Source organism: Scylla paramamosain, unplaced genomic scaffold (assembly GCF_035594125.1).
Source record: "Scylla paramamosain isolate STU-SP2022 unplaced genomic scaffold, ASM3559412v1 Contig13, whole genome shotgun sequence".
Lineage (NCBI taxonomy): Eukaryota > Metazoa > Arthropoda > Malacostraca > Decapoda > Portunidae > Scylla > Scylla paramamosain.
The window spans coordinates 351964-375299 of NW_026973678.1; the positions used below are offsets into that span (position 1 = coordinate 351964).

At 44.9% G+C, this 23336-nt stretch overlaps 1 protein-coding gene across 1 annotated transcript in view; it reads right to left on the reverse strand.

Moving 5' to 3' along the window:
* LOC135097163 (fibrocystin-L-like) overlaps window positions 1-23336 on the reverse strand; it is a 36879-nt gene that overhangs the window by 2475 nt on the left and 11068 nt on the right. Inside the window, exons 3-17 of the mRNA XM_063998929.1 lie at window positions 22486-23332; window positions 17919-18063; window positions 17486-17603; window positions 16915-17064; window positions 16064-16238; window positions 15613-15763; window positions 14133-14299; window positions 13314-13552; window positions 12357-12511; window positions 11737-11999; window positions 10775-10876; window positions 10176-10245; window positions 5653-5707; window positions 3994-4229; window positions 235-405 (exon numbers count right to left, since the gene is read on the reverse strand). Of these exons, the coding sequence (XP_063854999.1) occupies window positions 235-405; window positions 3994-4229; window positions 5653-5707; window positions 10176-10245; window positions 10775-10876; window positions 11737-11999; window positions 12357-12511; window positions 13314-13552; window positions 14133-14299; window positions 15613-15763; window positions 16064-16238; window positions 16915-17064; window positions 17486-17603; window positions 17919-18063; window positions 22486-23332 (3044 nt within the window). The remainder of the gene's footprint in view (window positions 1-234; window positions 406-3993; window positions 4230-5652; window positions 5708-10175; window positions 10246-10774; window positions 10877-11736; window positions 12000-12356; window positions 12512-13313; window positions 13553-14132; window positions 14300-15612; window positions 15764-16063; window positions 16239-16914; window positions 17065-17485; window positions 17604-17918; window positions 18064-22485; window positions 23333-23336) is intronic.

Sequence of the window (23336 nt, forward strand, 5' to 3'; positions counted from 1 at the left end):
GGCACAGAAAAAAGATAAAAAAAAAAGAAATGGCATCCTAGAAATGACTCAGTATATAAGATAAAGGTACAAGGAAGGGAAGGGAAAACATACAAGTTAATCAGCATTTATCCAGGTACAATAAATAATAAAGAAATACAAGACCAGAAGCATATCAATGAGAGAGAAAAAAATCTCAAAGAAGGAAGGGGAAAATATCTATAAACCCACAAATATATTCTGCCTTATACCTACATTCTTGGTGACAGAGAATGCTGCTTCTTGAGTGCAGGAATCAGTTGGTAAGATGCCCATTGTGGGAACAACATTCGCCTCCGGTTCGCCCGTCAGAGAGCCATCAGCGTCTATCCAGATTGTCTCGTGTTCCCACTGAAACCTGATTTGATGTGGGAGACAGAATGGTGTCTGTGTCAAGGAGCAACTTTGTGTGTATTCTTGAATACTTTGCTCTGCCATCAGGTTTATTTTCAAGGTGATTAGTCACGTTTTCATGGGTCTTCTTTACTATAATGCTGTAGAACCATTGCTTTTCTAGTGATAGTTTAACAGGGAATTCACCATCATCACTGGAAAAAAACATCCATGAGAATCTATATATGCAGCCCTTGAAAACAGTCATTACAAGAGTTACTGGTGTTTGTAAATGTTTTCAAGATTCTCATCAGTTTAATGATGATTCTGCATTAAAAAAGTTCTTATGAGTTATTTGTGAGTTTTTAAGTATTTCCATGCATATAAGACTTTTTTTTTTTTTATGTAGGAAGGACACCGGCCAAGGGCAACAAAAATCTAATAAAAAAAATGCCCACTGAAATGCCAGTCCCATAAAAGGGTCAAAGCAGTGGTCAAAAATTGGTCGATAAGTGTCTTGAAACCTCCCTCTTGAAGGAATTCAAGTCATAGGAAGGTGGAAATACAGAAGCAGGCAGGGAGTTCCAGAGTTTACCAGAGAAAGGGATGAATGATTGAGAATACTGGTTAACTCTTGCGTTAGAGAGGTGGACAGAATAGGGGTGAGAGAAAGAAGAAAGTCTTGTGCAGCGAGGCCGGGGAAGGAGGGGAGGCATGCAGTTAGCAAGATCAGAAGAGCAGTTGGCATGAAAATAGCGGTAGAAGACAGCTAGATATGCAACATTGCGGCGGTGAGAGAGAGGCTGAAGACAGTCAGTTAGAGGAGAGGAGTTGATGAGACGAAAAGCTTTTGATTCCACCCTGTCTAGAAGAGCAGTATGAGTGGAACCCCACAGACATGTGAAGCATACTCCATACATGGACGGATAAAGCCCTTGTACAGAGTTAGCAGCTGGGAGGGTGAGAAAAACTGCCCCAATCAGAAATTTTAGAAAGATCAGAAGTCAGGTGTTCTGTGGCTTCCCTGCGTGATATGTTTACCTCCTGAAGGGTTGGACGTCTATGAAAAGACGTGGAAAAGTGCAGGGTGGTATCATCAGCGTAGGAGTGGATAGGACAAGAAGTTTGGTTTAGAAGATCATTAATGAATAATAAGAAGAGAGTGGGTGACAGGACAGAACCCTGAGGAACACCACTGTTAATAGATTTAGGAGAAGAACAGTGACCGTCTACCACAGCAGCAATAGAACGGTCAGAAAGGAAACTTGAGATGAAGTTACAGAGAGAAGGATAGAAACCGTAGGAGGGTAGTTTGGAAATCAAAGCTTTGTGCCAGACTCTATCAAAGGCTTTTGATATGTCCAAGGCAACAGCAAAAGTTTCACCAAAATCTCTAAAAGAGGATGACCAAGACTCAGTAAGGAAAGCCAGAAGATCACCAGTAGAGCGGCCTTGACGGAACCCATACTGGCGATCAGATAGAAGGTTGTGAAGTGATAGATGTTTAAGAATCTTCTTGTTGAGGATAGATTCAAAAACTTTAGATAAGCAGGAAATTAAAGCAATACGACGGTAGTTTGAGGGATTAGAACGGTCACCCTTTTTAGGAACAGGTTGAATGTAGGCAAACTTCCAGCAAGAAGGAAAGGTAGATGTTGACAGACAGAGCTGAAAGAATTTGACTAGGCAAGGTGCAAGCACGGAGGCACAGTTTCGGAGAACAATAGGAGGGACCCCATCAGGTCCATAAGCCTTCCAAGGGTTTAGGCCAGCGAGGGCATGGAAAACATCATTACGAAGAATTTTAATACGTGGCATGAAGTAGTCAGAGGGTGGAGGAGAGGGAGGAACAAGCCCAGAATCGTCCAAGGTAGAGTTTTTAGCAAAGGTTTGAGCAAAGAGTTCAGCTTTAGAAATAGATGTGATAGCAGTGGTGCCATCTGGTTGAAGTAGAGGAGGGAAAGAAGAAGAAGCAAAGTTATTGGAGATATTTTTGGCTAGATGCCAGAAATCACGAGGGGAGTTAGATCTTGAAAGGTTTTGACATTTTCTGTTAATGAAGGAGTTTTTGGCTAGTTGGAGAACAGACTTGGCATGGTTCCGGGCAGAAATATAAAGTGCATGAGATTCTGGTGATGGAAGGCTTAGTACCTTTTGTGGGCCACCTCTCTATCATGTATAGCACGAGAACAAGCTGTGTTAAACCAAGGTTTAGAAGGTTTAGGACGAGAAAAAGAGTGAGGAATGTACGCCTCCATGCCAGACACTATCACCTCTGTTATGTGCTCAGCACACAAAGACGGGTCTCTGACACGGAAGCAGTAGTCATTCCAAGGAAAATCAGCAAAATACCTCCTCAGGTCCCCCCAACTAGCAGAGGCAAAATGCCAGAGGCACCTTCGCTTAGGGGGATCCTGAGGAGGGATTGGAGTGATAGGACAAGATAAAGATATGAGATTGTGATCGGAGGAGCCCAACGGAGAAGAAAGGGTGACAGCATAAGCAGAAGGATTAGAGGTCAGGAAAAGGTCAAGAATGTTGGGCGTATCTCCAAGACGGTCAGGAATACAAGTAGGGTGTTGCACCAATTGCTCTAGGTCATGGAGGATAGCAAAGTTGTAGGCTAGTTCACCAGGATGGTCAGTTAAGGGAGAGGAAAGCCAAAGCTGGTGGTGAACATTGAAGTCTCTAAGAATGGAGATCTCTGCGAAAGGGAAGAGGGTCAGAATATGCTCCACTTTGGAAGTTAAGTAGTCAAAGAATTTCTTATAGTCAGAGGAGTTAGGAGAGAGGTATACAGCACAGATAAATTTAGTATGAGAATGACTCTGTAGTCGTAGCCAGATGGTGTAAAACTCGGAAGATTCAAGAGCGTGGGCACGAGAGCAGGTTAAGTCATTGTGCACATAAACGCAGCATCCAGCTTTGGATCGAAAATGAGGATAGAGAAAGTAGGAGGGAACAGAAAAGGGGCTACTGTCAGTTGCCTCAAACACCTGAGTTTCAGTGAGGAAAAGAAGATGAGGTTTAGAAGAGGAGAGGTGGTGTTCTACAGATTGAAAATTAGATCTTAGACCGCGAATGTTGCAGAAGTTAATGAAGAAAAAGTTGAGGGGGGTGTCAAGACACTTAGGGTCGTCAACGGAAAGGCAGTCCGACCTGGGGACATTTATGGTCCCCTCCCCAGATGGGGACTCCGAGGCTGGTGTAGGAGTCGCCATGATTTTAAAATTTTTGAGTGAAGGGTGTGTGTGTTATTAGGTGCTTGTAGTTTTGTGTGGAGGAAGAGAGTTGTCTTTAGAGGGCAGGCTGTGACTGCCCCCTTGTGTTGTGAGACACAAAGGGAAACGTTCAGTGAGGTCACAGCTGGGTTTAATGATAAGTTCACAGCACCCCCTGAACAGTGCTTTAGACCTCACTGGGAGTAATTATCGTTTCGGCAGGTGTCTACTGCCTCCTCCTAGTTTAACAATGGTTCACCATCAGTAATGGAAGAAACACTCATAAGAACTTCAGTAATCATGGTTGTGGCTTCAGAAAATTGTCCTGATGGGAGAACAAAGCATTGCAAAATAAGTGCATATATGGCAAAAACTGAGGAGGTACAGAGAGTCATCCTGAAGAAGAGATGTTTTTCCTTACCTTGTTGGGTGAATTCTCAAAGGCCAGACCCTTAACCTGGGCCCTGTAGCCTCCCTGGTAGTTCCTGCACTGAGAACAGCCAGACAGCGCAGCACTTCCACCCTCATCAAAGTTAACAAATGTGACATTGGAGATACTAAAGATCTGGGTCTTGGGCGCCACAATACCACTGGTTCCTGAGGTGCAGGCACTGGAGTTGAGGGCCGAGTGACACACCACCAGGGAATTGAAGATGCCTGCACAAAACAGCGTGAATAAAAGATTGTCTCATGATCCTACAAAAACTTAATCTGGAGACAAAATGGTGTTTGTGTCACCACCAGGGAATTGAAGATGCCTGCACAAAACAGCATGAATAAAAGATTGTCTCATGATCCTACAAAAACTTAATCTGGAGACAAAATGGTGTTTGTGTCAGAGTAGCTTGGTGTGCATTCTAAAAGGTCTGCTCTCTCATCAGGTCTGTTTTCAAGGTGATTATTCAGGTTTTCATGTTTTTTCTTTATTTTCTCTTTTTTTCACAACTGATGCTGTAGAAACCTTCCACAGCATCATTATTTCAGTGATAGTTTAACAGAAATTCATCATCATCACTGGGAAAAAACATCCCTGAGAGTTCAAACTCAACACATATAGCCTTTGAAAATAGCCCTTATGAGAGCTATTAGTGTTTCAAAGTGTGTTTTCATGATTCCAGTGATAGTTTAGCAGGAATTCAGCATCATCAATGGAAAAATGAGGCCCATGAAAGTTCAATTAATCACACATGTGACCTTTGAAAATCCTTAAGAGAGTTGCTGGTGTGTGAAATGGTTACTGTACTTAAAGATACTGTTATAGAAGGTGCCTGTAGAAAACCTAACTGAACATAACCTAACCTACCCAAGTTTATGTCATTATATAATTCAGTGTACTTATATTAACTGCTGCTGTTGTTTTTGCTATAACAGTTATTTAAAGATCTGTGTGGTATGTTATTTATGTTCCCTCCAAAAGCTGTGCAAGATATAGGGAAGGAAGAAATGGAATCAAGCATCTTAACTAACATTGCAATTTAACTCATCACTTGCATATCCTGCTTTTCTTAACCACAATTTCCTCATCAGGCAGGGAGCTCAACCAGGCCTCACTACCTCTCACTAATTCACTCGCATATCCTGCTTCTCTTAACCACAACTTTCTCATCAGTCAGGGAACTCAACAAGGCCTCACTACCTCTCACTAATTCACTTGCATACTCTGCTTCTCTTAACCATAATTTTTTCATCAGTCAGGGAGCTCAACAAGGCCTCAAGGGGTCCTTGAGTTATGATGGAGTTCCATTCCTATAAACCGATTTTCAGCATAGGTTTGAACTGGTACCTACATTATGTCACTCACCTATGCTAATGTTATAGTAAAGTCATATTCTAGTTTATAAAAACATAACTACTGTACCTGTAAAAGAAACACATTAGGACATACAGTAAAAAAAATAAATAAATAAATAAAAAATAAATAAATCAGTAAAAAGGACAAAGGGGAATGTACAGGGACAAGCACTGCCAGTTTAACTACCAAGAGGCAGAAGTCGAGATCATTGTAAACTGAGGACTCCCTATACCTCTCACTCCTCCCAGTCACCATCCCCCTTCACCCCATCACCACCCAGTGACTCACCAGGGCTGTCATCCTGTCCGAACCCTCCCTTCACAGACACCATCTCCATGCCAGCCTGTTGGTTATCAAGCATCACAAAGTTGTGGAACTGCAGCTTAGTGCCAGATACTGCCTCGGCACCCCGCTCACAGTGCCACGCGGTGAAGCTTTCCCACTTGGCCCCCTGCAGGAATTTTTTTTTCTTTTTCTTTTCTTTTATTTTTTTTTGTGTGTGTGTAAGTGGACACTGGCTAAGGGCAACAGGTGAAAAAAGGCCACTGAAGTGCAGGCTCAAAAGAATGGTCAAAAGGCTCATCCAAAAGTGGAAGATTTTTATTTATTTATTTTATTTATTTATTTTTTTTATTGTCCTTACTACTGGGATTTTTATTTCTTGGTAACAGTTCACTAAGCCACAAGACTGTTCCTTTCCAGTGAGGGGTTGATGGGGCTACGTGTGTGAGTGAGTGTGTGTGTGTGTGTGCGCGCGTGCGTGTGTGTGTGTGTGTGTGTGTGTGTGTGTGTGTGTGTGTGTGTGTGTGTGTGTGTGTGTGTGTGTGTGTGTGTGTGCGTGTTTGTGTTTTTTTTTTTTTTATGTAGGAAGGACACTGGCCAAGAACAACAAAAATCTAATAAAAAAAATGCCCACTGAAATGCCAGTCCCATAAAAGGGTCAAAGCAGTGGTCAAAAATTGGTGGATAAGTGTCTTGAAACCTCCCTCTTGAAGGAATTCAAGTCATAGGAAGGTGGAAATACAGAAGCAGGCAGGGAGTTCCAGAGTTTACCAGAGAAAGAGATGAATGATTGAGAATACTGGTTAACTCTTGCGTTAGAGAGGTGGACAGAATAAGGGTGAGAGAAAGAAGAAAGTCTTGTGCAGCGAGGCCGCGGAAGGAGGGGAGGTATGCAGTTAGCAAGATCAGAAGAGCAGTTAGCATGAAAATAGCGGTAAAAGACAGCTAGATATGCAACATTGCGGCGGTGAGAGAGAGGCTGAAGACAGTCAGTTAGAGGAGAGGAGTTGATGAGACGAAAAGCTTTTGATTCCACCCTGTCTAGAAGAGCAGTATGAGTGGAACCCCCCCAGACATGTGAAGCATACTCCATACATGGACGGATAAGGCCCTTGTACAGAGTTAGCAGCTGGGGGGGTGAGAAAAACTGGCGGAGACGTCTCAGAACACCTAACTTCATAGAAGCTGTTTTAGCTAAAGATGAGATGTGAAGTTTCCAGTTCAGATTATAAGTAAAGGACAGACCGAGGATGTTCAGTGTAGAAGAGGGGGACAGTTGAGTGTCATTGAAGAAGAGGGGATAGTTGTCTGGAAGGTTGTGTCGAGTTGATAGATGGAGGAATTGAGTTTTTGAGGCATTGAACAATACCAAGTTTGCTCTGCCCCAATCAGAAATTTTAGAAAGATCAGAAGTCAGGTGTTCTGTGGCTTCCCTGCGTGATATGTTTACCTCCTGAAGGGTTGGACGTCTATGAAAAGACGTGGAAAAGTGCAGGGTGGTTTAGAAGATCATTAATGAATAATAAGAAGAGAGTGGGTGACAGGACAGAACCCTGAGGAACACCACTGTTAATAGATTTAGAAGAACAGTGACCGTCTACCACAGCAGCAATAGAATGGTCAAAAAGGAAACTTGAGATGAAGTGACAGAGAGAAGGATAGAAACCGTAGGAGGGTAGTTTGGAAATCAAAGCTTTGTGCCAGACTCTATCAAAAGCTTTTGATATGTCCAAGGCAACAGCAAAAGTTTCACCAAAATCTCTAAAAGAGGATGACCAAGACTCAGTAAGGAAAGCCAGAAGATCACCAGTAGAGCAGCCTTGACGGAACCCATACTGGCGATCAGATAGAAGGTTGTGAAGTGATAGACGTTTAAGAATCTTCCTGTTGAGGATTGATTCAAAAACTTTAGATAGGCAGGAAATTAGAGCAATAGGACGGTGGTTTGAGGGATTAGAACGGTCATCCTTTTTAGGAACAGGTTGAATGTAGGCAAACTTCCAGCAAGAAGGAAAGGTAGATGTTGACAGACAGAGCTGAAAGAGTTTGACTAGGCAAGGTGCAAGCACGGAGGCACAGTTTCGGAGAACAATAGGAGGGACCCCATCAGGTCCATAAGCCTTCCGAGGGTTTAGGCCAGCGAGGGCATGGAAAACATCATTGCGAAGAATTTTAATAGATGGCATGAAGTAGTCAGAGGGTGGAGGAGAGGGAGGAACAAGCCCAGAATCGTCCAAGGTAGAGTTTTTAGCAAAGGTTTGAGCAAAGAGTTCAGCTTTAGAAATAGATGTGATAGCAGTGGTGCCATCTGGTTGAAGTAGAGGAGGGAAAAAAGAAGAAGCAAAGTTATTGGAGATATTTTTGGCTAGATGCCAGAAATCACGAGGGGAGTTAGATTTTGAAAGGTTTTGACATTTTCTGTTAATGAAGGAGTTTTTGGCTAGTTGGAGAACAGACTTGGCATGGTTCCGGACAGAAATATAAAGTGCATGAGATTCTGGTGATGGAAGGCTTAAGTACCTTTTGTGGGCCACCTCTCTATCATGTATAGCACGAGAACAAGCTGTGTTAAACCAAGGTTTAGAAGGTTTAGGACGAGAAAAAGAGTGAGGAATGTACGCCTCCATGCCAGACACTATCACCTCTGTTATGCGCTCAGCACACAAAGACGGGTCTCTGACACGGAAGCAGTAGTCATTCCAAGGAAAATCAGCAAAATACCTCCTCAGGTCCCCCCAACTAGCAGAGGCAAAACGCCAGAGGCACCTTCGCTTAGGGGGATCCTGAGGAGGGATTGGAGTGATAGGACAAGATAAAGATATGAGATTGTGATCAGAGGAGCCCAACGGAGAAGAAAGGGTGACAGCATAAGCAGAAGGATTAGAGGTCAGGAAAAGGTCAAGAATGTTGGGCGTATCTCCAAGACGGTCAGGAATACGAGTAGGGTGTTGCACCAATTTCTCTAGGTCATGGAGGATAGCAAAGTTGTAGGCTAGTTCACCAGGATGGTCTGTGAAGGGAGAGGAAAGCCAAAGCTGGTGGTGAACATTGAAGTCTCCAAGAATGGAGATCTCTGCAAAAGGGAAGAGGGTCAGAATGTGCTCCACTTTGGAAGTTAAGTAGTCAAAGAATTTTTTATAGTCAGAGGAGTTAGGTGAGAGGTATACAGCACAGATAAATTTAGTATGAGAGTGACTCTGTAGTCGTAGCCAGATGGTGGAAAACTCGGAAGATTCAAGAGCATGGGCACGAGAGCAGGTTAAGTCATTGCGCACATAAACGCAGCATCCAGCTTTGGATCGAAAATGAGGATAGAGAAAGTAGGAGGGAACAGAAAAGGGGCTACTGTCAGTTGCCTCAGACACCTGAGTTTCAGTGAGGAAAAGAAGATGAGGTTTAGAAGAGGAGAGGTGGTGTTCTACAGATTGAAAATTAGATCTTAGACCGCGAATGTTGCAGAAGTTAATGAAGAAAAAGTTGAGGGGGGTGTCAAGACACTTAGGGTCGTCAACAGAAAGGCAGTCCGACCTGGGGACATTTATGGTCCCCTCCCCATATGGGGACTCCAAGGCTGGTGTAGGAGTCGCCATGATGATTTAAAAATTTTTGAGTGAAGGGTGTGTGTGTTATTAGGTGCTTGTAGTTTTGTGTGGAGGAAGAGAGTTGTCTTTAGAGGGCAGGCTGTGACTGCCCCCTTGTGTTGTGAGACACAAAGGGAAACGTTCAGTGAGGTCACAGCTGGGTTTAATGATAAGTTCACAGTCACACAGCAGTGTGTGTGTGTGTGTGTGTGTGTGTGTGTGTGTGTGTGTGTGTGTGTGTGTGTGTGTGTGTGTGTGTGTGTGTGTGTGTGTGTGTGTGTGTGTGGTGCTTTGCCTGGACTATCCTGTGTGGGATCGTAATATTTTGTAATAGTAAGCTCTGTTTCATCAAGTGTATCAGTAATTAGGCAGGTGAGGCTACAGGAGCACAGTTCATAATAGTAAGCTCTGTTTCATCAAGTGTATCAGTAATTAGGCAGGTGAGGCTACAGGAGCATAGTTCATAATAGTAAGCTCTGTTTCATCAAGTGTATCAGTAATTAGGCAGGTGAGGCTACAGGAGCATAGTTCATAATAGTAAGCTCTGTTTCATCAAGTGTATCAGTAATTAGGCAAGGTAATTAGGGTACAGGAGCATGGTAGCACTGCCACTGACTCATGTACTAAATCACTGACTGGTCTATGAATTTCTATATGACTTTGAAATGTTAGCAAACTTCTGTATTTCTACCAGAACCATAATTTAAACTGTATGGGTTTTGACGGAAATACATCAGTCTGCTGCACATTTCAAGACAAGATGGGAATTTGCTGACTGATCAGTGAGTGAGAGCTTTGGTCAGTTACAGTGTTATCATGTTCCTGTGTCCTGAATTACTAAGACACACCTAATGACAGAGTGTAGCAGTATTGCCCATCATTACACACACACACAGATCACATACACATGAATGGATACGTATTTAGTGATGCGTGACACAGACTTACCACATCCCTGCCTCCACAGATGTTGGACTTTGGGTGATATCCTTGATTGGAGAACACCCACAGACCATACCTGGAACAGAGGCCAGTGTTGTCATCAAATGTCCCAATGTCCCAGATGGATAGCCAGAAAACAGATTAACTTTTATCCTTCTGTACTATGATCCTCTCTCTCTCTCTCTCTCTCTCTCTCTCTCTCTCTCTCTCTCTCTCTCTCTCTCTCTCTCTCTCTCTATTCCACCCATCATGTAAACTTCAAGCCAGCACAGAACACACAGCATAACCATAACACTCATGCACACATACACACATCCTCTCTCTCTCTCTCTCTCTCTCTCTCTCTCTCTCTCTCTCTCTCTCTCTCTCTCTCTCTCTCTCTCTCTCTCTCTCTCTCTCTCTCACCCAACACACACACACACACACACACACACACACACACACACACACACACACACCCACTCTCTCTCTCTCTCTCTCTCTCTCTCTCTCTCTCTCTCTCTCTCTCTCTCTCTCTCTCTCTCTCTCTCTCTCTCTCTCTCTCTCTCTCTCTCTCTCTCTCCTACCCAGCCAACACACAATCACAAACACACACACACACACACCTTCCCATGGAATGTGCAGTGTTATTGAAGAAGAGTCCCATCTTTTCAGTGTTCTGGCAGTAGATGTTGGTGGTGGATGGGCCCGAGGGGTGGTGGTCCAGCCTGTACCAGTAACCAAAGTGTGTTCCACTGGCAGCTGCATTGTGACGGAAAATGTTGTTTGGGTTCACCACCTGATGGATGAGCGAAACAGTGGATCAGTGAGTAAGCGGTTTGTGGAAAATTGCAGGAGTTATGAGTGTGTGACTGGAGTGGGAGGTGGTTCTCAGAGTGGCTTGTGGAGACTTTGAGAGTTTTGAGTGTGTGGAAGATTCTCTCTCTCTCTCTCTCTCTCTCTCTCTCTCTCTCTCTCTCTCTCTCTCTCTCTCTCTCTCTCTCACACATTCTTCCATCTAATTGATTTTTACTGAAAGAGGAGCACTGGTCAAGGGCAACAAAAGGAAGAAATATACCCACTGAGGTGTCAGTCCCTAAAGGAAAGAGGCCAATGGATCATCCAAAACTTGAAGCCTCCCTCTTGAAGGAGTTCAAGTTATTGGACTGAAGAAATACAGAAGCAGGCAGTGAGTTCCAGAGTTTACGAGATAAAGGGATGAATGATTGAGAATACTGGTTAATTCTTGCATTAGAGAGGTGGATAGAATAGGGGTGAGAGAAAGTAGAAGACATCCCTTACTTGTTCTCCCTCCTCCCACCTTTTCCCTCCCTGCTTCCTTCCCCTATACACGCACACATGTGCACACACACACACACACACACACACACACACACACACACACACACATACACACACAAAAGATGTGGTTGAAGCAGAGCATTGTACACATAATTAAAGAGAAATCGTGCAAACATAGATATGGAAACAGGACAAAAGAGCTTGCTTGGATCCTGTGCAGTACAACTTGTTAAATACAACTAGATAATCACATACACACACCCACCCAGAATGAGGAGCGTGTCACATCCACATTAAGAAGGGAAGAGGAGGTCCTGTGTAGACTGCAAGGTTGTACTGCACCACACTGTTCTGCTCCACCCCATCCTCTGTGAAGATAGCGTGACCCATGTTGTTGTACGCCACATTATGCTCCACCAGCAGGTTGTTTGTTGAGTGCATTGTCACTGCGCGGTTGTAGGTGTGGTGGATGGAGCACCCGCGGATGTACGAACCACCCATGTCCCCAGCCAGGTGGAAGTGGAGTGGGTACCACCCAAGTTGGAATGCCTGGGTGGAAATTTGGCAAGTGTGTATGTGTGTGGATTACAATGGATGTGGTGTGTTATTGTGCTTGCCTGAAGTGGAGGTGATGTTACTGTGCCTGTTTGAAGTGGAGGTGGAGGGATATTTTGATGTGTGAATGAATTAGGGTGGATGTGGAGGTGATACTAATGTGTCTCTCTCAAGTGGAAGTACAACACATATTGCTCAAATTACTACATGTGACATTACTACTACTACTACTACTACTACTACTACTACTACTACTACTACTACTACTACTACTACTACCATTACCACTGCCACAACACACATGACCTGACCCAGATTGGCCCAGCAGGACCCAGCCTCTCACAGCCTCACCTGACCAGTCTTGGTCACCTCCACGTACTCAATGCGTCCCATCACCAATTCCAGGTCAGGGAATTTTCCAGACAGTATCACGGTGGCGCCAAATTGGTCACCGCCAATCTCGTCTCCATGTCGACCATTGAAACTTGACTGGGTGGCGTGCTGGTCTGGGATGGTAAAGAGAAGAGAGACATGTTGGTGTGTGGCAGTGAACAGAGAGAGAAGAATGCACTGAGAGAAAGAAAAAGAGAGATGTATTCTCGTGTTTCTGCATCTTATCTCAGCCACTTCTACCAGGTCCTGGTGAAAGTCACTGGGATTTTCCAGGATGTTTTCATTATAGTAGTGAAAGGTTAGCAAGGATTCTATGCCTTTATTAGATCTGGGGAAAACTATTGTTGTTTTCAAGGATATTTTCACAATCTAACAAGGATTCTATGCCATTAACTGAGTGTGGTGGAAACTGTTGTGGTTTTCAAGGATGTTTTCCTGATTGTAATGAGGTTAACAAAGATTATATACTGTTAATAGATTTTGGTGGAAAGTATTGTGGCTTTCAAGAGTTCTTTCATAACTGTAATCATAAATGAACAAGATTCTACACCATTAACAGATTCTGAGGGAAAGTATTGTGACTTAAGAGTGGTGAATCCTTTAAAATTCAGATCTGCACCATCACACACCACTGCTACTATTCACAACCACTACTATACACCTTGAGAACCTGCACCAGAATGGCAGTAAGTCACCAAACTCACCAGAACTGAATGAACTCACACCTACACACTACTACTACTACTACTACTACTCCTTGCGGCCCACACACAACACACCTTCAGAATCTGCAACAGAACAGCAATAAGTCACTCAGCAGAAGTCAATGAACTCAGACCTACACACTATTCCTCCTCCTCACAGCCTTTCATAACCTATATACAGCACAGAACAACACCACAACACCAAACTCACCAGGCCTAAAAGCAGTGTCACAGCCCTCAATAGCCGCACTGAAGTCGGTGCCAACATTTCCCTGGATCTTGACATTGTGGGTGAGGAGTCCCACCTCTGCACGTGTCTCCACTGTGTGTCCCCCAAGAGTCTGGGTGACGGAGAGGTGGGTGTGCTCCAGTGCCTCTGTCAGTGTGACCTCCAGGCCATCCTCAGAGACTGATGCGATGGTCCTCACCTCGTTCTCCTTCATGTAGAACCTGTGGAGGGATGAAGGGGGGTGAGAGGGACAGGGAGAGAGGGGGTGGTTTGGGAGATGAATGGGGTAGTGAGAGAGAGAGAGAGAGAGAGAGAGAGAGAGAGAGAGAGAGAGAGAGAGAGAGAGAGAGAGAGAGAGAGAGAGAGAGAGAGAGAGAGAGAGAGAGAGAGAGAGAGAGAGAGAGAGAGAGAGAGAGAGAGAGAGAGAGAGAGAGAGAGAGAGAGAGAGAGAGAGAGAGAGAGAGAGAGAGAGAGAGAGAGGTAGTTAGGCCAGAGATGGGATTGGTGGGTTAGAGAGAAAGGAGGGAGAGAGGGAGGGAAGGAGAGAGGATGGTTATGAGAGAAGTAGAGAGATATTTTTTATCTACTGCATCTCTACGGGTGGAGAGAGAGAGAGAGAGAGAGAGAGAGGAGAGAGAGAGAGAGAGAGAGAGAAGAGAGAGAGAGGAGAGAGAGAGAGAGAGAGGAGAGAGAGAGAGAGGAGAGAGAGAGAGAGGAGAGAGAGAGAGAGAGAGAGAGGAGAGAGAGAGAGAGAGAGAGAGAGAGAGAGAGAGAGAGATTTGCACATGAATGTTCCTTTACCTGTTCTCTGTGGTGGCAATAACAACCTGGTCACCCTGCCTCAAGGCGACGGGCAGGGACAGGGTGAGGTTGGTGTCCCCAAGGGAGGCCGTGTGTGCCAGGTGGGTCCAGGTGATGGGGACGTGACGGCCATGAAGGTCCAGCGTCCCATCACGCACCGCCAATACCTGTGGGATGGGTCAGGGTAGGTGGTAAAGGGGTTTGGGTTAGGTTATGTGGAAGAAATCCAGTCTTTTATGTTGTTATTTTTATTGTTGTCTCTCTCTCTCTCTCTCTCTCTCTCTCTCTCTCTCTCTCTCTCTCTCTCTCTCTCTCTCTCTCTCTCTCTCTCTCTCTGCACAGTGGGATGGAGTCTAGTCTTTCATTTTGATGGTTTGTATCGTTGTGGTCTGTCTGTCTGTCTGTCTGTCAAGGAATCTAGTCTTATACTCTGCTGGTTTGTATTGTTGTGGTCTGTCTGTGTCTGTCTGTCTGTCAAAGAATCTAGTCTTATATTCTGCTGGTTTATATTGTTGTGATCTATCTGTCAGACAAAACATACAGACAGATCACAACAATACAAACCAACAGAATGAAAGCCTAGATTCCTTGAAAAACAAGCAGACACACAGACAGACAGATAGACAGACTCATCCTCCTCACCACTACAATCATGGATGCATCTTGATAACCAGACCAGCCTCCACCAGAATCCATGAAAGGCATAGAATCCTGGTTAAATCCTTCTCTCTCCCTTTGCCTCTCACCTTGGCATCCTCTCTCTCTCCTTCTCCCCTTGGCACCCCCACACTCTCCCTCAGCCTCTCACCTTGGCACCATACAAGGGCAGCTCGGTGGAGTGTGTGTTGCTGTGCAGTTCAATGACGGCCTCACCAGGGAAAGGCTGATCCTCCGACCCAATACTGAGAGAGCCACCACCAACGATCAAAATATACTCTGCCCACAACACCAGCTCCTCCACAGTCTCCACATCAAACACCACGTGGCCGCCCTGGATCAGCAGCATCTTCAGCACTGGTCCAGCAGCAGTGTCTTGCCCTGAGTCACCACCACCAGCTGCCCCTGTGATGGTGGCGGTTCGCTGCCCCAAGTGAATGGTGAACTCCAGAGGTCGATGTAGGAAAAGATTCCACTATTGTTCTGCTGTGGAGATGAGGGGTGAGAGGTGAGGGGCGAGGGGGTGAGGTGGGTGAAGGAGGAGAATGAGATGAGGGTGCTGAGTGGTGAATTTTAGAGGTGAGGGATCAATGATGAGGGGTGAGGGAGGAAAGGTGAGGGGTGAAGGGGTCAGAGGGGATAGAGGGATAGAAAAAGGAAGGTAAGTTAAGAAAGGAAAGGAGAAAATGAGGCTAAAAGGATGAAACAGGAGATGAAGAAATTATAAACACAAAAATTAATAAAAGACATCAAATTAAGCAAGAAAACAGAAGGAAAAAGAGCAAAACACTTTCACCAAACAAAAGAACACATAAACACTCACAGCTGCTGCCAAGCCTTTCCCAGGGGCAGTGACCTTGACCTGGAATTGACCCGACCCTTGGTGAGCCTCAGTGATGCAGGTGATGCTGGTCGGACCCTCTTGGGTCACCTTGCACTCTGACCCACCAATGGTCACCTTATTGCCGCTCAACCTAGGGAGGATAAGGTCTAAGTTAGGCAAGGTCAAGTCAGATCATTATGTTGCCGTTTGACCTGAGGAGGTAGTGGCTGGGTTAGACAAGGTTAAGTCAGGTCACTATGTTGTCACTTGTCTTAAGGTTAGGCAAGGTTAGGTCAGGTCACTGCAATACTGCTTGACCTGAGGGGGCAGTGATCAGGTTAAGCAAGGTTATATGGCAGAAAATACAGCATGCATACAGACAGACAGACAGGCAGGCAGAGAAGCACAGACACCCAGAAGTCACACAGACACCAGGCACTGTGGTACTTACCCAAAGCCAGTGCCAGTGAGGGTGAGGGAGGTGCCGCCAGCAGTGCCGCCTCGCTGGGGCTCCAGGCCAGTGAGGGAGAGTGTGAGAGCCAGTTGGTAAGTGAAGCCACCCAGCAGACTGGCAGACAAACCATTCGGGCTGCTCACCACCACATCACATGTCACATCCGCCTCACCTGGTACATGTAGATGGATAGATGGATGGATGGTTGGATTGAGGGATGGATAAATTGATGGATGGATGGATAGATAAATTAATTGATTAATTGACAGATAGATAGATAGAGATAGATAAATAAATTGATAGATTTATAGTTTATTGACAGATGGATGAACAGATTGATAGTTAACTGACAGATAGAAAAGCAGATTGATAGTTTATTGATCATCACACACACACACACACACACACACACACACACACACACACACACACACACACATAGACAAATAAAAGGAAGGTTTAGTTAACAGATTCAGTTATACAGACAGACTGATTGATAGATAGATAGGTAGGTAGGTAGACAAACAGGTAGACATACTGTAGATAGATAGATAGATAGATAGGTAGGTAGGTAAATAGATTAATAGATAGGTAAATAGGTACAGATAGATAATTTATTGATAGAGATAATTTACTGACCATCACACACACACACACACACACACACACACACACACACACACACACACACACACAGAGACAAATAAAGGAAGGATTAGTTATATTGTCATTATTATCATTATCAATGAATTAATTATCATAATACTACTAATGATAATAATACTGCTATTATCATGAATAACAGTAATAATGACACTACTACCACTACCACCACCACCACTACTCACTGTGGGGCAGGGCTGGTGCCACACAGGTTATGGCTGTGGTGCTGTCGCTGCTCACAAGGTCACAGGGCAGGTCACACAAGGTCACCAAGGAGCCGCCATCCGGGTCAAAGCCCTGACCTGCCAGCATGATCCTAGCACCCCCAAAGCTCCCTGTGTAAGGTCAGTCAGAGTCAGGGGGATGAGACAGACACACAGACACACAAACACAGAGACAGACAAACAGGTTGCGACAGATGGACAGACAGAGACAGGCAGAAGGATACAGTATAATCAGGAACAGACAGAAAGATAGACAAGACGGCAGAGACATATAAGTAGAGACAGACAGACAGGCAGAGGCAGACATGCAGAGAGAGAGAGAGAGAGAGAGAGAGAGAGAGAGAGAGAGAGAGAGAGAGAGAGAGAGAGAGAGAGAGAGAGAGAGAGAGAGAGAGAGAGAGAGAGAGAGAGAGAGAGAGAGAAGCAGATAGATAGATACAGACAGACAGGCAGGCAAAGAGAGGTACAAAACACACACACACACACACACACACACACACACACACACACACACACACACACACACACACACCTGAGGAGGGAGTGAGTGAGGTGAGAGAGAAGATGAGGGAGATGGACAAGTTGTTGGAGTCTCCATACACTGCATCCCTCACAACCACCTCATGTTTCCCTCCTCCAAGTGCTGGGACCTGTCTCCACCACCACCACCACCACCACCACCACCACCACCACCACCACCAGGGAAAGAAAGAAAAAAGAGCATTAAACATTCTTCCTAATTCAAAAAACTTTTCCTAACCCAAATCTATCATTGCTTAATTCATTGTCTCATTCAGTAATGTTACTTTTCCTGTCACTCACTCATTTACAGAACTACATCTATTTCCTCTACTATTATTATTACTCAGTTCCCTCTCACTTTCCCCCCCAAGCTGCCTCACACTCCCTCATGGCACTCATCAGTCTCTTCCCTGCAGCACTTCCCCTCAATCCCCCTGACTCACGATGCACTGGAGGGAGGTGGGGGAAGCAGGGGAGACCAGGCCACACCTTTTGCCCCCCACGGTGACCTCAGGGGTGCCCCCGGACAGAGTGAAGCCAGTGCCATCCAGTGTGAGGGTGGTGCTGCTCACCAAATCAGTAGAGGGCCTGACAGGAGAGTAAGGGGGTAGTGTGAGGTTGGGAGGGAAGAGGGGTGGGGTGGGGACAGGAGACCAGGGGTGCATTATACGGGAAGTTTCTCTCTAACCCTGCACCCCCGTTCGTTTGGGGCAGTCCATCAGCAGGAAGCAGCAAAAATGGCCGCCCACAGCACTCTTCTTAGCATAAGAGCTCACTGATGACCCTGTACTTGACATTGTGGACATTATTTATAGAAGAAATGAAGTTTTAAGGAGGCAAGAGGAGGAGAGAGAAGAGAGCCCACAGAGTCCTATGAGAGTCAGGGATTATGCTTGTTTATCAAAAGTAGTTTGTGTTACATATGTGGTCAAGGTGTCGCGATTCTACCACTCCAAAGTTGCTTTTTTTTTTTTTTCGTTAGACTCCCTCCAAACTAAGCCTTGAGGCCAGCATGCATGCTCTGGCTGGCCTGTCCAGTGGCCTGAACAGGCTGGCCCCACAAAAAAGTTACTCATACAGGAATCAGGCCACCTGAAGGGCCACACTCAGTTCTGCTTAGTGCCCAGACACTATTGTGGAAGGTTGGCAGGCTGGCTGCTCTGCTCCACGCTGATGAACTGGAATGGCTGGCTCTGGCTCTGCCTCTGGCCTTGGCTACATTAATTATGACATTATCAACCTGTTGGCTTCATTAAGGGATAATCCCATCCTATGCCCCTATAATTTCATTTGGGCCAACAGCAAGCTCTGATGTGTGAAAGCAGTGAGTGCAGGCTGTGTATTGAGAACAACAAACACACTTCTTGCCACTACATCACAGACTGTGTTAAAGCACAACAATTCTGAAGAACTGGTGTGAGTGACATGCCCTCCATGGTGGAACACTTGGTTGACCTGTGAGTCTTGAGGTAAGTGAAGACTGCTGACCCAAAATTCCTACAAGCTAGATAATGAACAAAGTGAGCACTAACATTATGTTGTCATTGTTATTATTATTGTCACTATAATTATTAGGTAGTATTATTACTATCAATATTAGTAGTATTAGTATCACTGTCATTATTATTACTATCATCATTCATCTTATTTGTTGTTGTCTCAAAGACCCATTCTATTTCATCGCAACATTCATTTACAATACTTCCAAACTGGGGGCCACCTCACGTGCAGTGTCTTAACAACAGTCCTTTGTTGAACTTTTTCATGTAAGAGGGACACGGGCCAATGGCAACAAAAACCCAATTTAAAAAAAAAACCCACCGAGATGCAAGTCCCCAAACAGGGTCCAAAGCGGTGATCAAAAATTGAAGGATAAGTGTGTTGAAACTTCCCTCTTGAAGGAGTTCAAGTCACAGGAAGGTGGAAATACAGAAGCAGGTAGGGAGTTCCAGAGTTTACCAGAGACAGGGATGAATGATAAGATTACTGGTTAACTCTTGCATTAGAGAGGTGGACAGAGTAGGAGTGAGAAAAAGAAGGTCTTGTGCAGCAAGGCTGCAGTAGGAGGGGAGGCATGCAGCTAGCAAGATGAGAAGAACAGTTAGCATGAAAATGGTGATAGAAGATAGCAAGAGATGCAACATTGCAGCAGTGAGTAAGAGGCTGAAGACAGTCAGTTATTGAGGAGTTGATGAGACAAAAAGCTTTTGATTCAACCCTGTCTAGAAGAGCATAATCCATAGAAAGGTATAATCCATACATGGATGGATAGGGCCTCTGTACAGAGCAGCTGGAAGGGTGAGAAAAACTGGCGATGTCTCAGAACGCCTAACTTCATAGAGGCTGTTTTAGCTAGGGATGAGATGTGAAGATTCCAGTCTAGATTATAAGAAAAGGACAGACCGAGGATGTTCAATGTAGGAGAGGGGAACAGTTATGTGCCATTGACGAAGATGGGATATTTGTCTGGAAGGTTGTGTTGAGTTGGTAGATGGAAGAATTGAGTTTTTGAGGCATTGAACAATACTAAGTTTGCTCTGTCACAATCAGAAATTTCAGAGAAATCAGACGACAGGTGTTCTGGTTTCCTTTTGTGACCTGTTTACTTCCTGAAGGGTGGAAATCTATGAAAAGACGTGTAAAAGTGCAGGGTGGTATCATCATCATACGAGTGAATAGGACGAGAAGTTTGGTTTAGAAGATCATTGATGAATAATAGGAAGAGAATATGTGATAGGACAGAACCCTGAGGAACACCACTGTTAATAGATTTAGAAGAACAGTGACCATCTACCACAGCAGCAACAGAACGGTCAGGAAGGAAACTTAAGATGAAGTTGCTGAGAAAAGGATAGAAGCCGTAGGAGGGCAGTTTGGAAATCAAAGCTTTGTGTCAGACTCTATCAAAAGCTTTTGATATGTCTAAGGCAACAGCAAAAGTTTCTCTAAAATCTCTAAAAGAGATGACCAAGACTCAGTAAGAAAAGCCAGAAGAAGTAGAGCAGCCTTGACAGAACCCATACTGGCGATCAGATAGAAAGTTGTGAAGTGAAAGATGTTTAAGAATCTTCCTGTTGAGGAAAGATTAAAAAATTTTAGATAGGCAGGAAATTAAAGCAATAGGATGGTAGTTTGAGGGATTAGAACGGTCACCCTTTTTAGGAACATGCTGAATGTAGGCAAACTTCCAGCAAGAAGGAGAGGTAGATGTTGACAGATGGAGTTGAAAGAGTTTGACTAGTCAAGGTGCAAGCACGGAGGCACGGTTTCAGAGAACAATAGGAGGGACCCCATCAGGTCCATAAGCCTTCTGAGGGTTTAGGCCAGTGAAGGCATGGAAAACATCGTTGTGAAGAATTTTAATAGGTAACACAAAGTAGTCAGAAGGTGGAGGAGAGGGAGGAACAGGCACTGAATCATTCAAGGTAGAGTTTTTAGCAAAGGTTTGAGGAAATAGTTCAGCTTTAGAAATAGATGAGATCAGAGTGGTGCCATCTGGTTGAAATAAAAGAGAGAAAGATGAAGAAGCAAAGTTATAGGAGATGTGTTTGGTTAGGTGCCAGAAGTCATGAGGGGAGTTAGATCTTGAAAAATTTTGACACTTTCTATTTAAGAAGGAGTTTTTGGCTTGTTGGAGAAAAGACTTTGCATGGTTCCAGGCAGAAATATAAAGTGCATGAGATTCTGGTGATGGAAGGCTCAAGTACCTTTTGTTACCCATCTCTCTATCATGTATAGCACAAGAACAGGCTGTGTTAAACCAAGGTTTGGAAGGTTTAGGTCGAGAAAAAGAGAGAGGAATGTACGCTTTCATGCCAGATACTATCACCTCTGTTATGTACTCAGCACACAGAGACAGTCTGTGACATGGAAGCAGTAGTCATTCCAAGGAAAATCATCAAAACACCTCCTCAGGCCCCCTAACTAGCAGAAGCAAAATGTCAGAGGCACCTCTGCTTAGGGGGATCCTGAGGAGGGATTGGAGCAATAGGATGAGATACAGAAGTGAGATTGTGATCAGAGGAGCCCAACAGAAAAGATAGGGTAACAGCATAAGCAGATGGATTAGAAGTCAGGAAAAGGTCAAGAATGTTGGGCATATCTCCAAGACAGTCAGGAATACAAGTAGGATGTTGCTCTAGGTCGTGGAGAATGGTAAAGTTGAAGGCTAGTTCACCAGGATGGTCAGTGAAAGGAGAGGAAAGCCAAAGCTGGTGGTGAACATTGAAGTCTCCAAGAATGGAGATCTCTGCAAAAGGGAAGAGAGTCAGAATGTGCTCCACTTTGGAAGTTAGTCAAAGAATTTCTTATACTCAGAGAAGTTAGATGAGAGGTATACAGCACAGATAAATTTAGTTTGAATGACTCTGTGGTTGAAGCCAGATGGTGGAAAATTCAGAAGATTCAAGAGTGTGGCAATTCACCTAGTGAAGACTGAATTGTCTTTGCCAACACAAAGACCCAGCTCAGGAGTGATCCTGCGCCACCTGCAACATCAAGATCTGAGGTCACTGGGTAAATGAGGTGGTGGGGGTGCTGGCCAACACAATCACTTTGAACATGATGATAAATATTTGTTCTCATTGAAATTAGTGAACATATTTAATAATGATAATATTAATAATGCATTACTGTTATTATTATTATTATTATCATCATCATCATTATCATCATCATCATTATCATCATTATTATTATTATTATATTATATTATTATTATTATTATTATTATTATTATTATCATTATTATTATTATTATTATTATTATTATTATTATTATCAGTTGTAGTAGTAGTAGCATCATTATTATTACTATTATTATTATTATTATTATTATTATTATTATTATTATTATAAACAAAACACCAGTGATACAGAAGATGTGTGTGTGTGTGTGTGTGTGTGTGTGTGTGTGTGTGTGTGTGTGTGTGTGTGTGTGTGTGTGTGTGTGTGTGTGTGTGTGTGTGTGTGTGTGTGTGGTGAAGTGGGGTGCATGGCATCAAGACTCACGTGACAGAGAGAAGCATGGGGGTGACGGCTGCAGCGTAGGTGAATGCTTTGGCAGCCATCACATTCTCACTGCAGGCCACACTGACCACCACCGCTGCCTCCCCCTCAATGCCAGGTGGCAGGCGGCAGGAGATGGTGTTGGCACTCTCCTGCAGCATGGGGCACTCAGCACCACCAACCACCACCATCATGTACCCGGGAATGAACCCCGAGCTGTTCCCCACCAGCACCGCACCTCCGTTGATGCTGCCGGACTGAGGTGTTAGGGCAGAGGCCATGGGCAGGGTAGTGGAGGTCACCTTGTTGCCCATAACTGCCCTAGCCCCAGCCATGGTCACCATGGGTCTGTAGGAGCCTGCGGACAGGCCGGCTGCTGTGCAGGACACTTTGGTGGGGGTGAGAGAGGTGATGGTGCAGGAGTAGGAGGTGGGATGGTCCTCTGTTGAGTGACTCTGTTGTGGGTGTCTCTCCTGGGGGTTGTGGTCCAGTATGTGGGGAAGAGGGCCAATGCCAGCCATGCGCCAGGCACCCAGCTGCACCGTCTCCTCAAAGGTGGCTGCCCTGGTGCCAGTGAAGCTACCCCAGAAGCCCCGAGGGGCCTCCAGCACATCCACCAGGGACAGCCTCGCCTTCTGCCCCAGGCCATGCAGGTACTTACCACTGAGCACGTTATCCTCATCCTCGGCCACTGTCTCCACCAGGCAGTCCATCTCATCACCCGCCTCCACACCCAGGAAGTCCTCAACCTCATCCTTCAGCACCACCACCACCACTCTTCCCTTTCTTCCACCATCAAGTCTTCCTTCTCCTCCTCCTGAGGCACCTCTCGGCAGCCATGGGGGACCGACTGT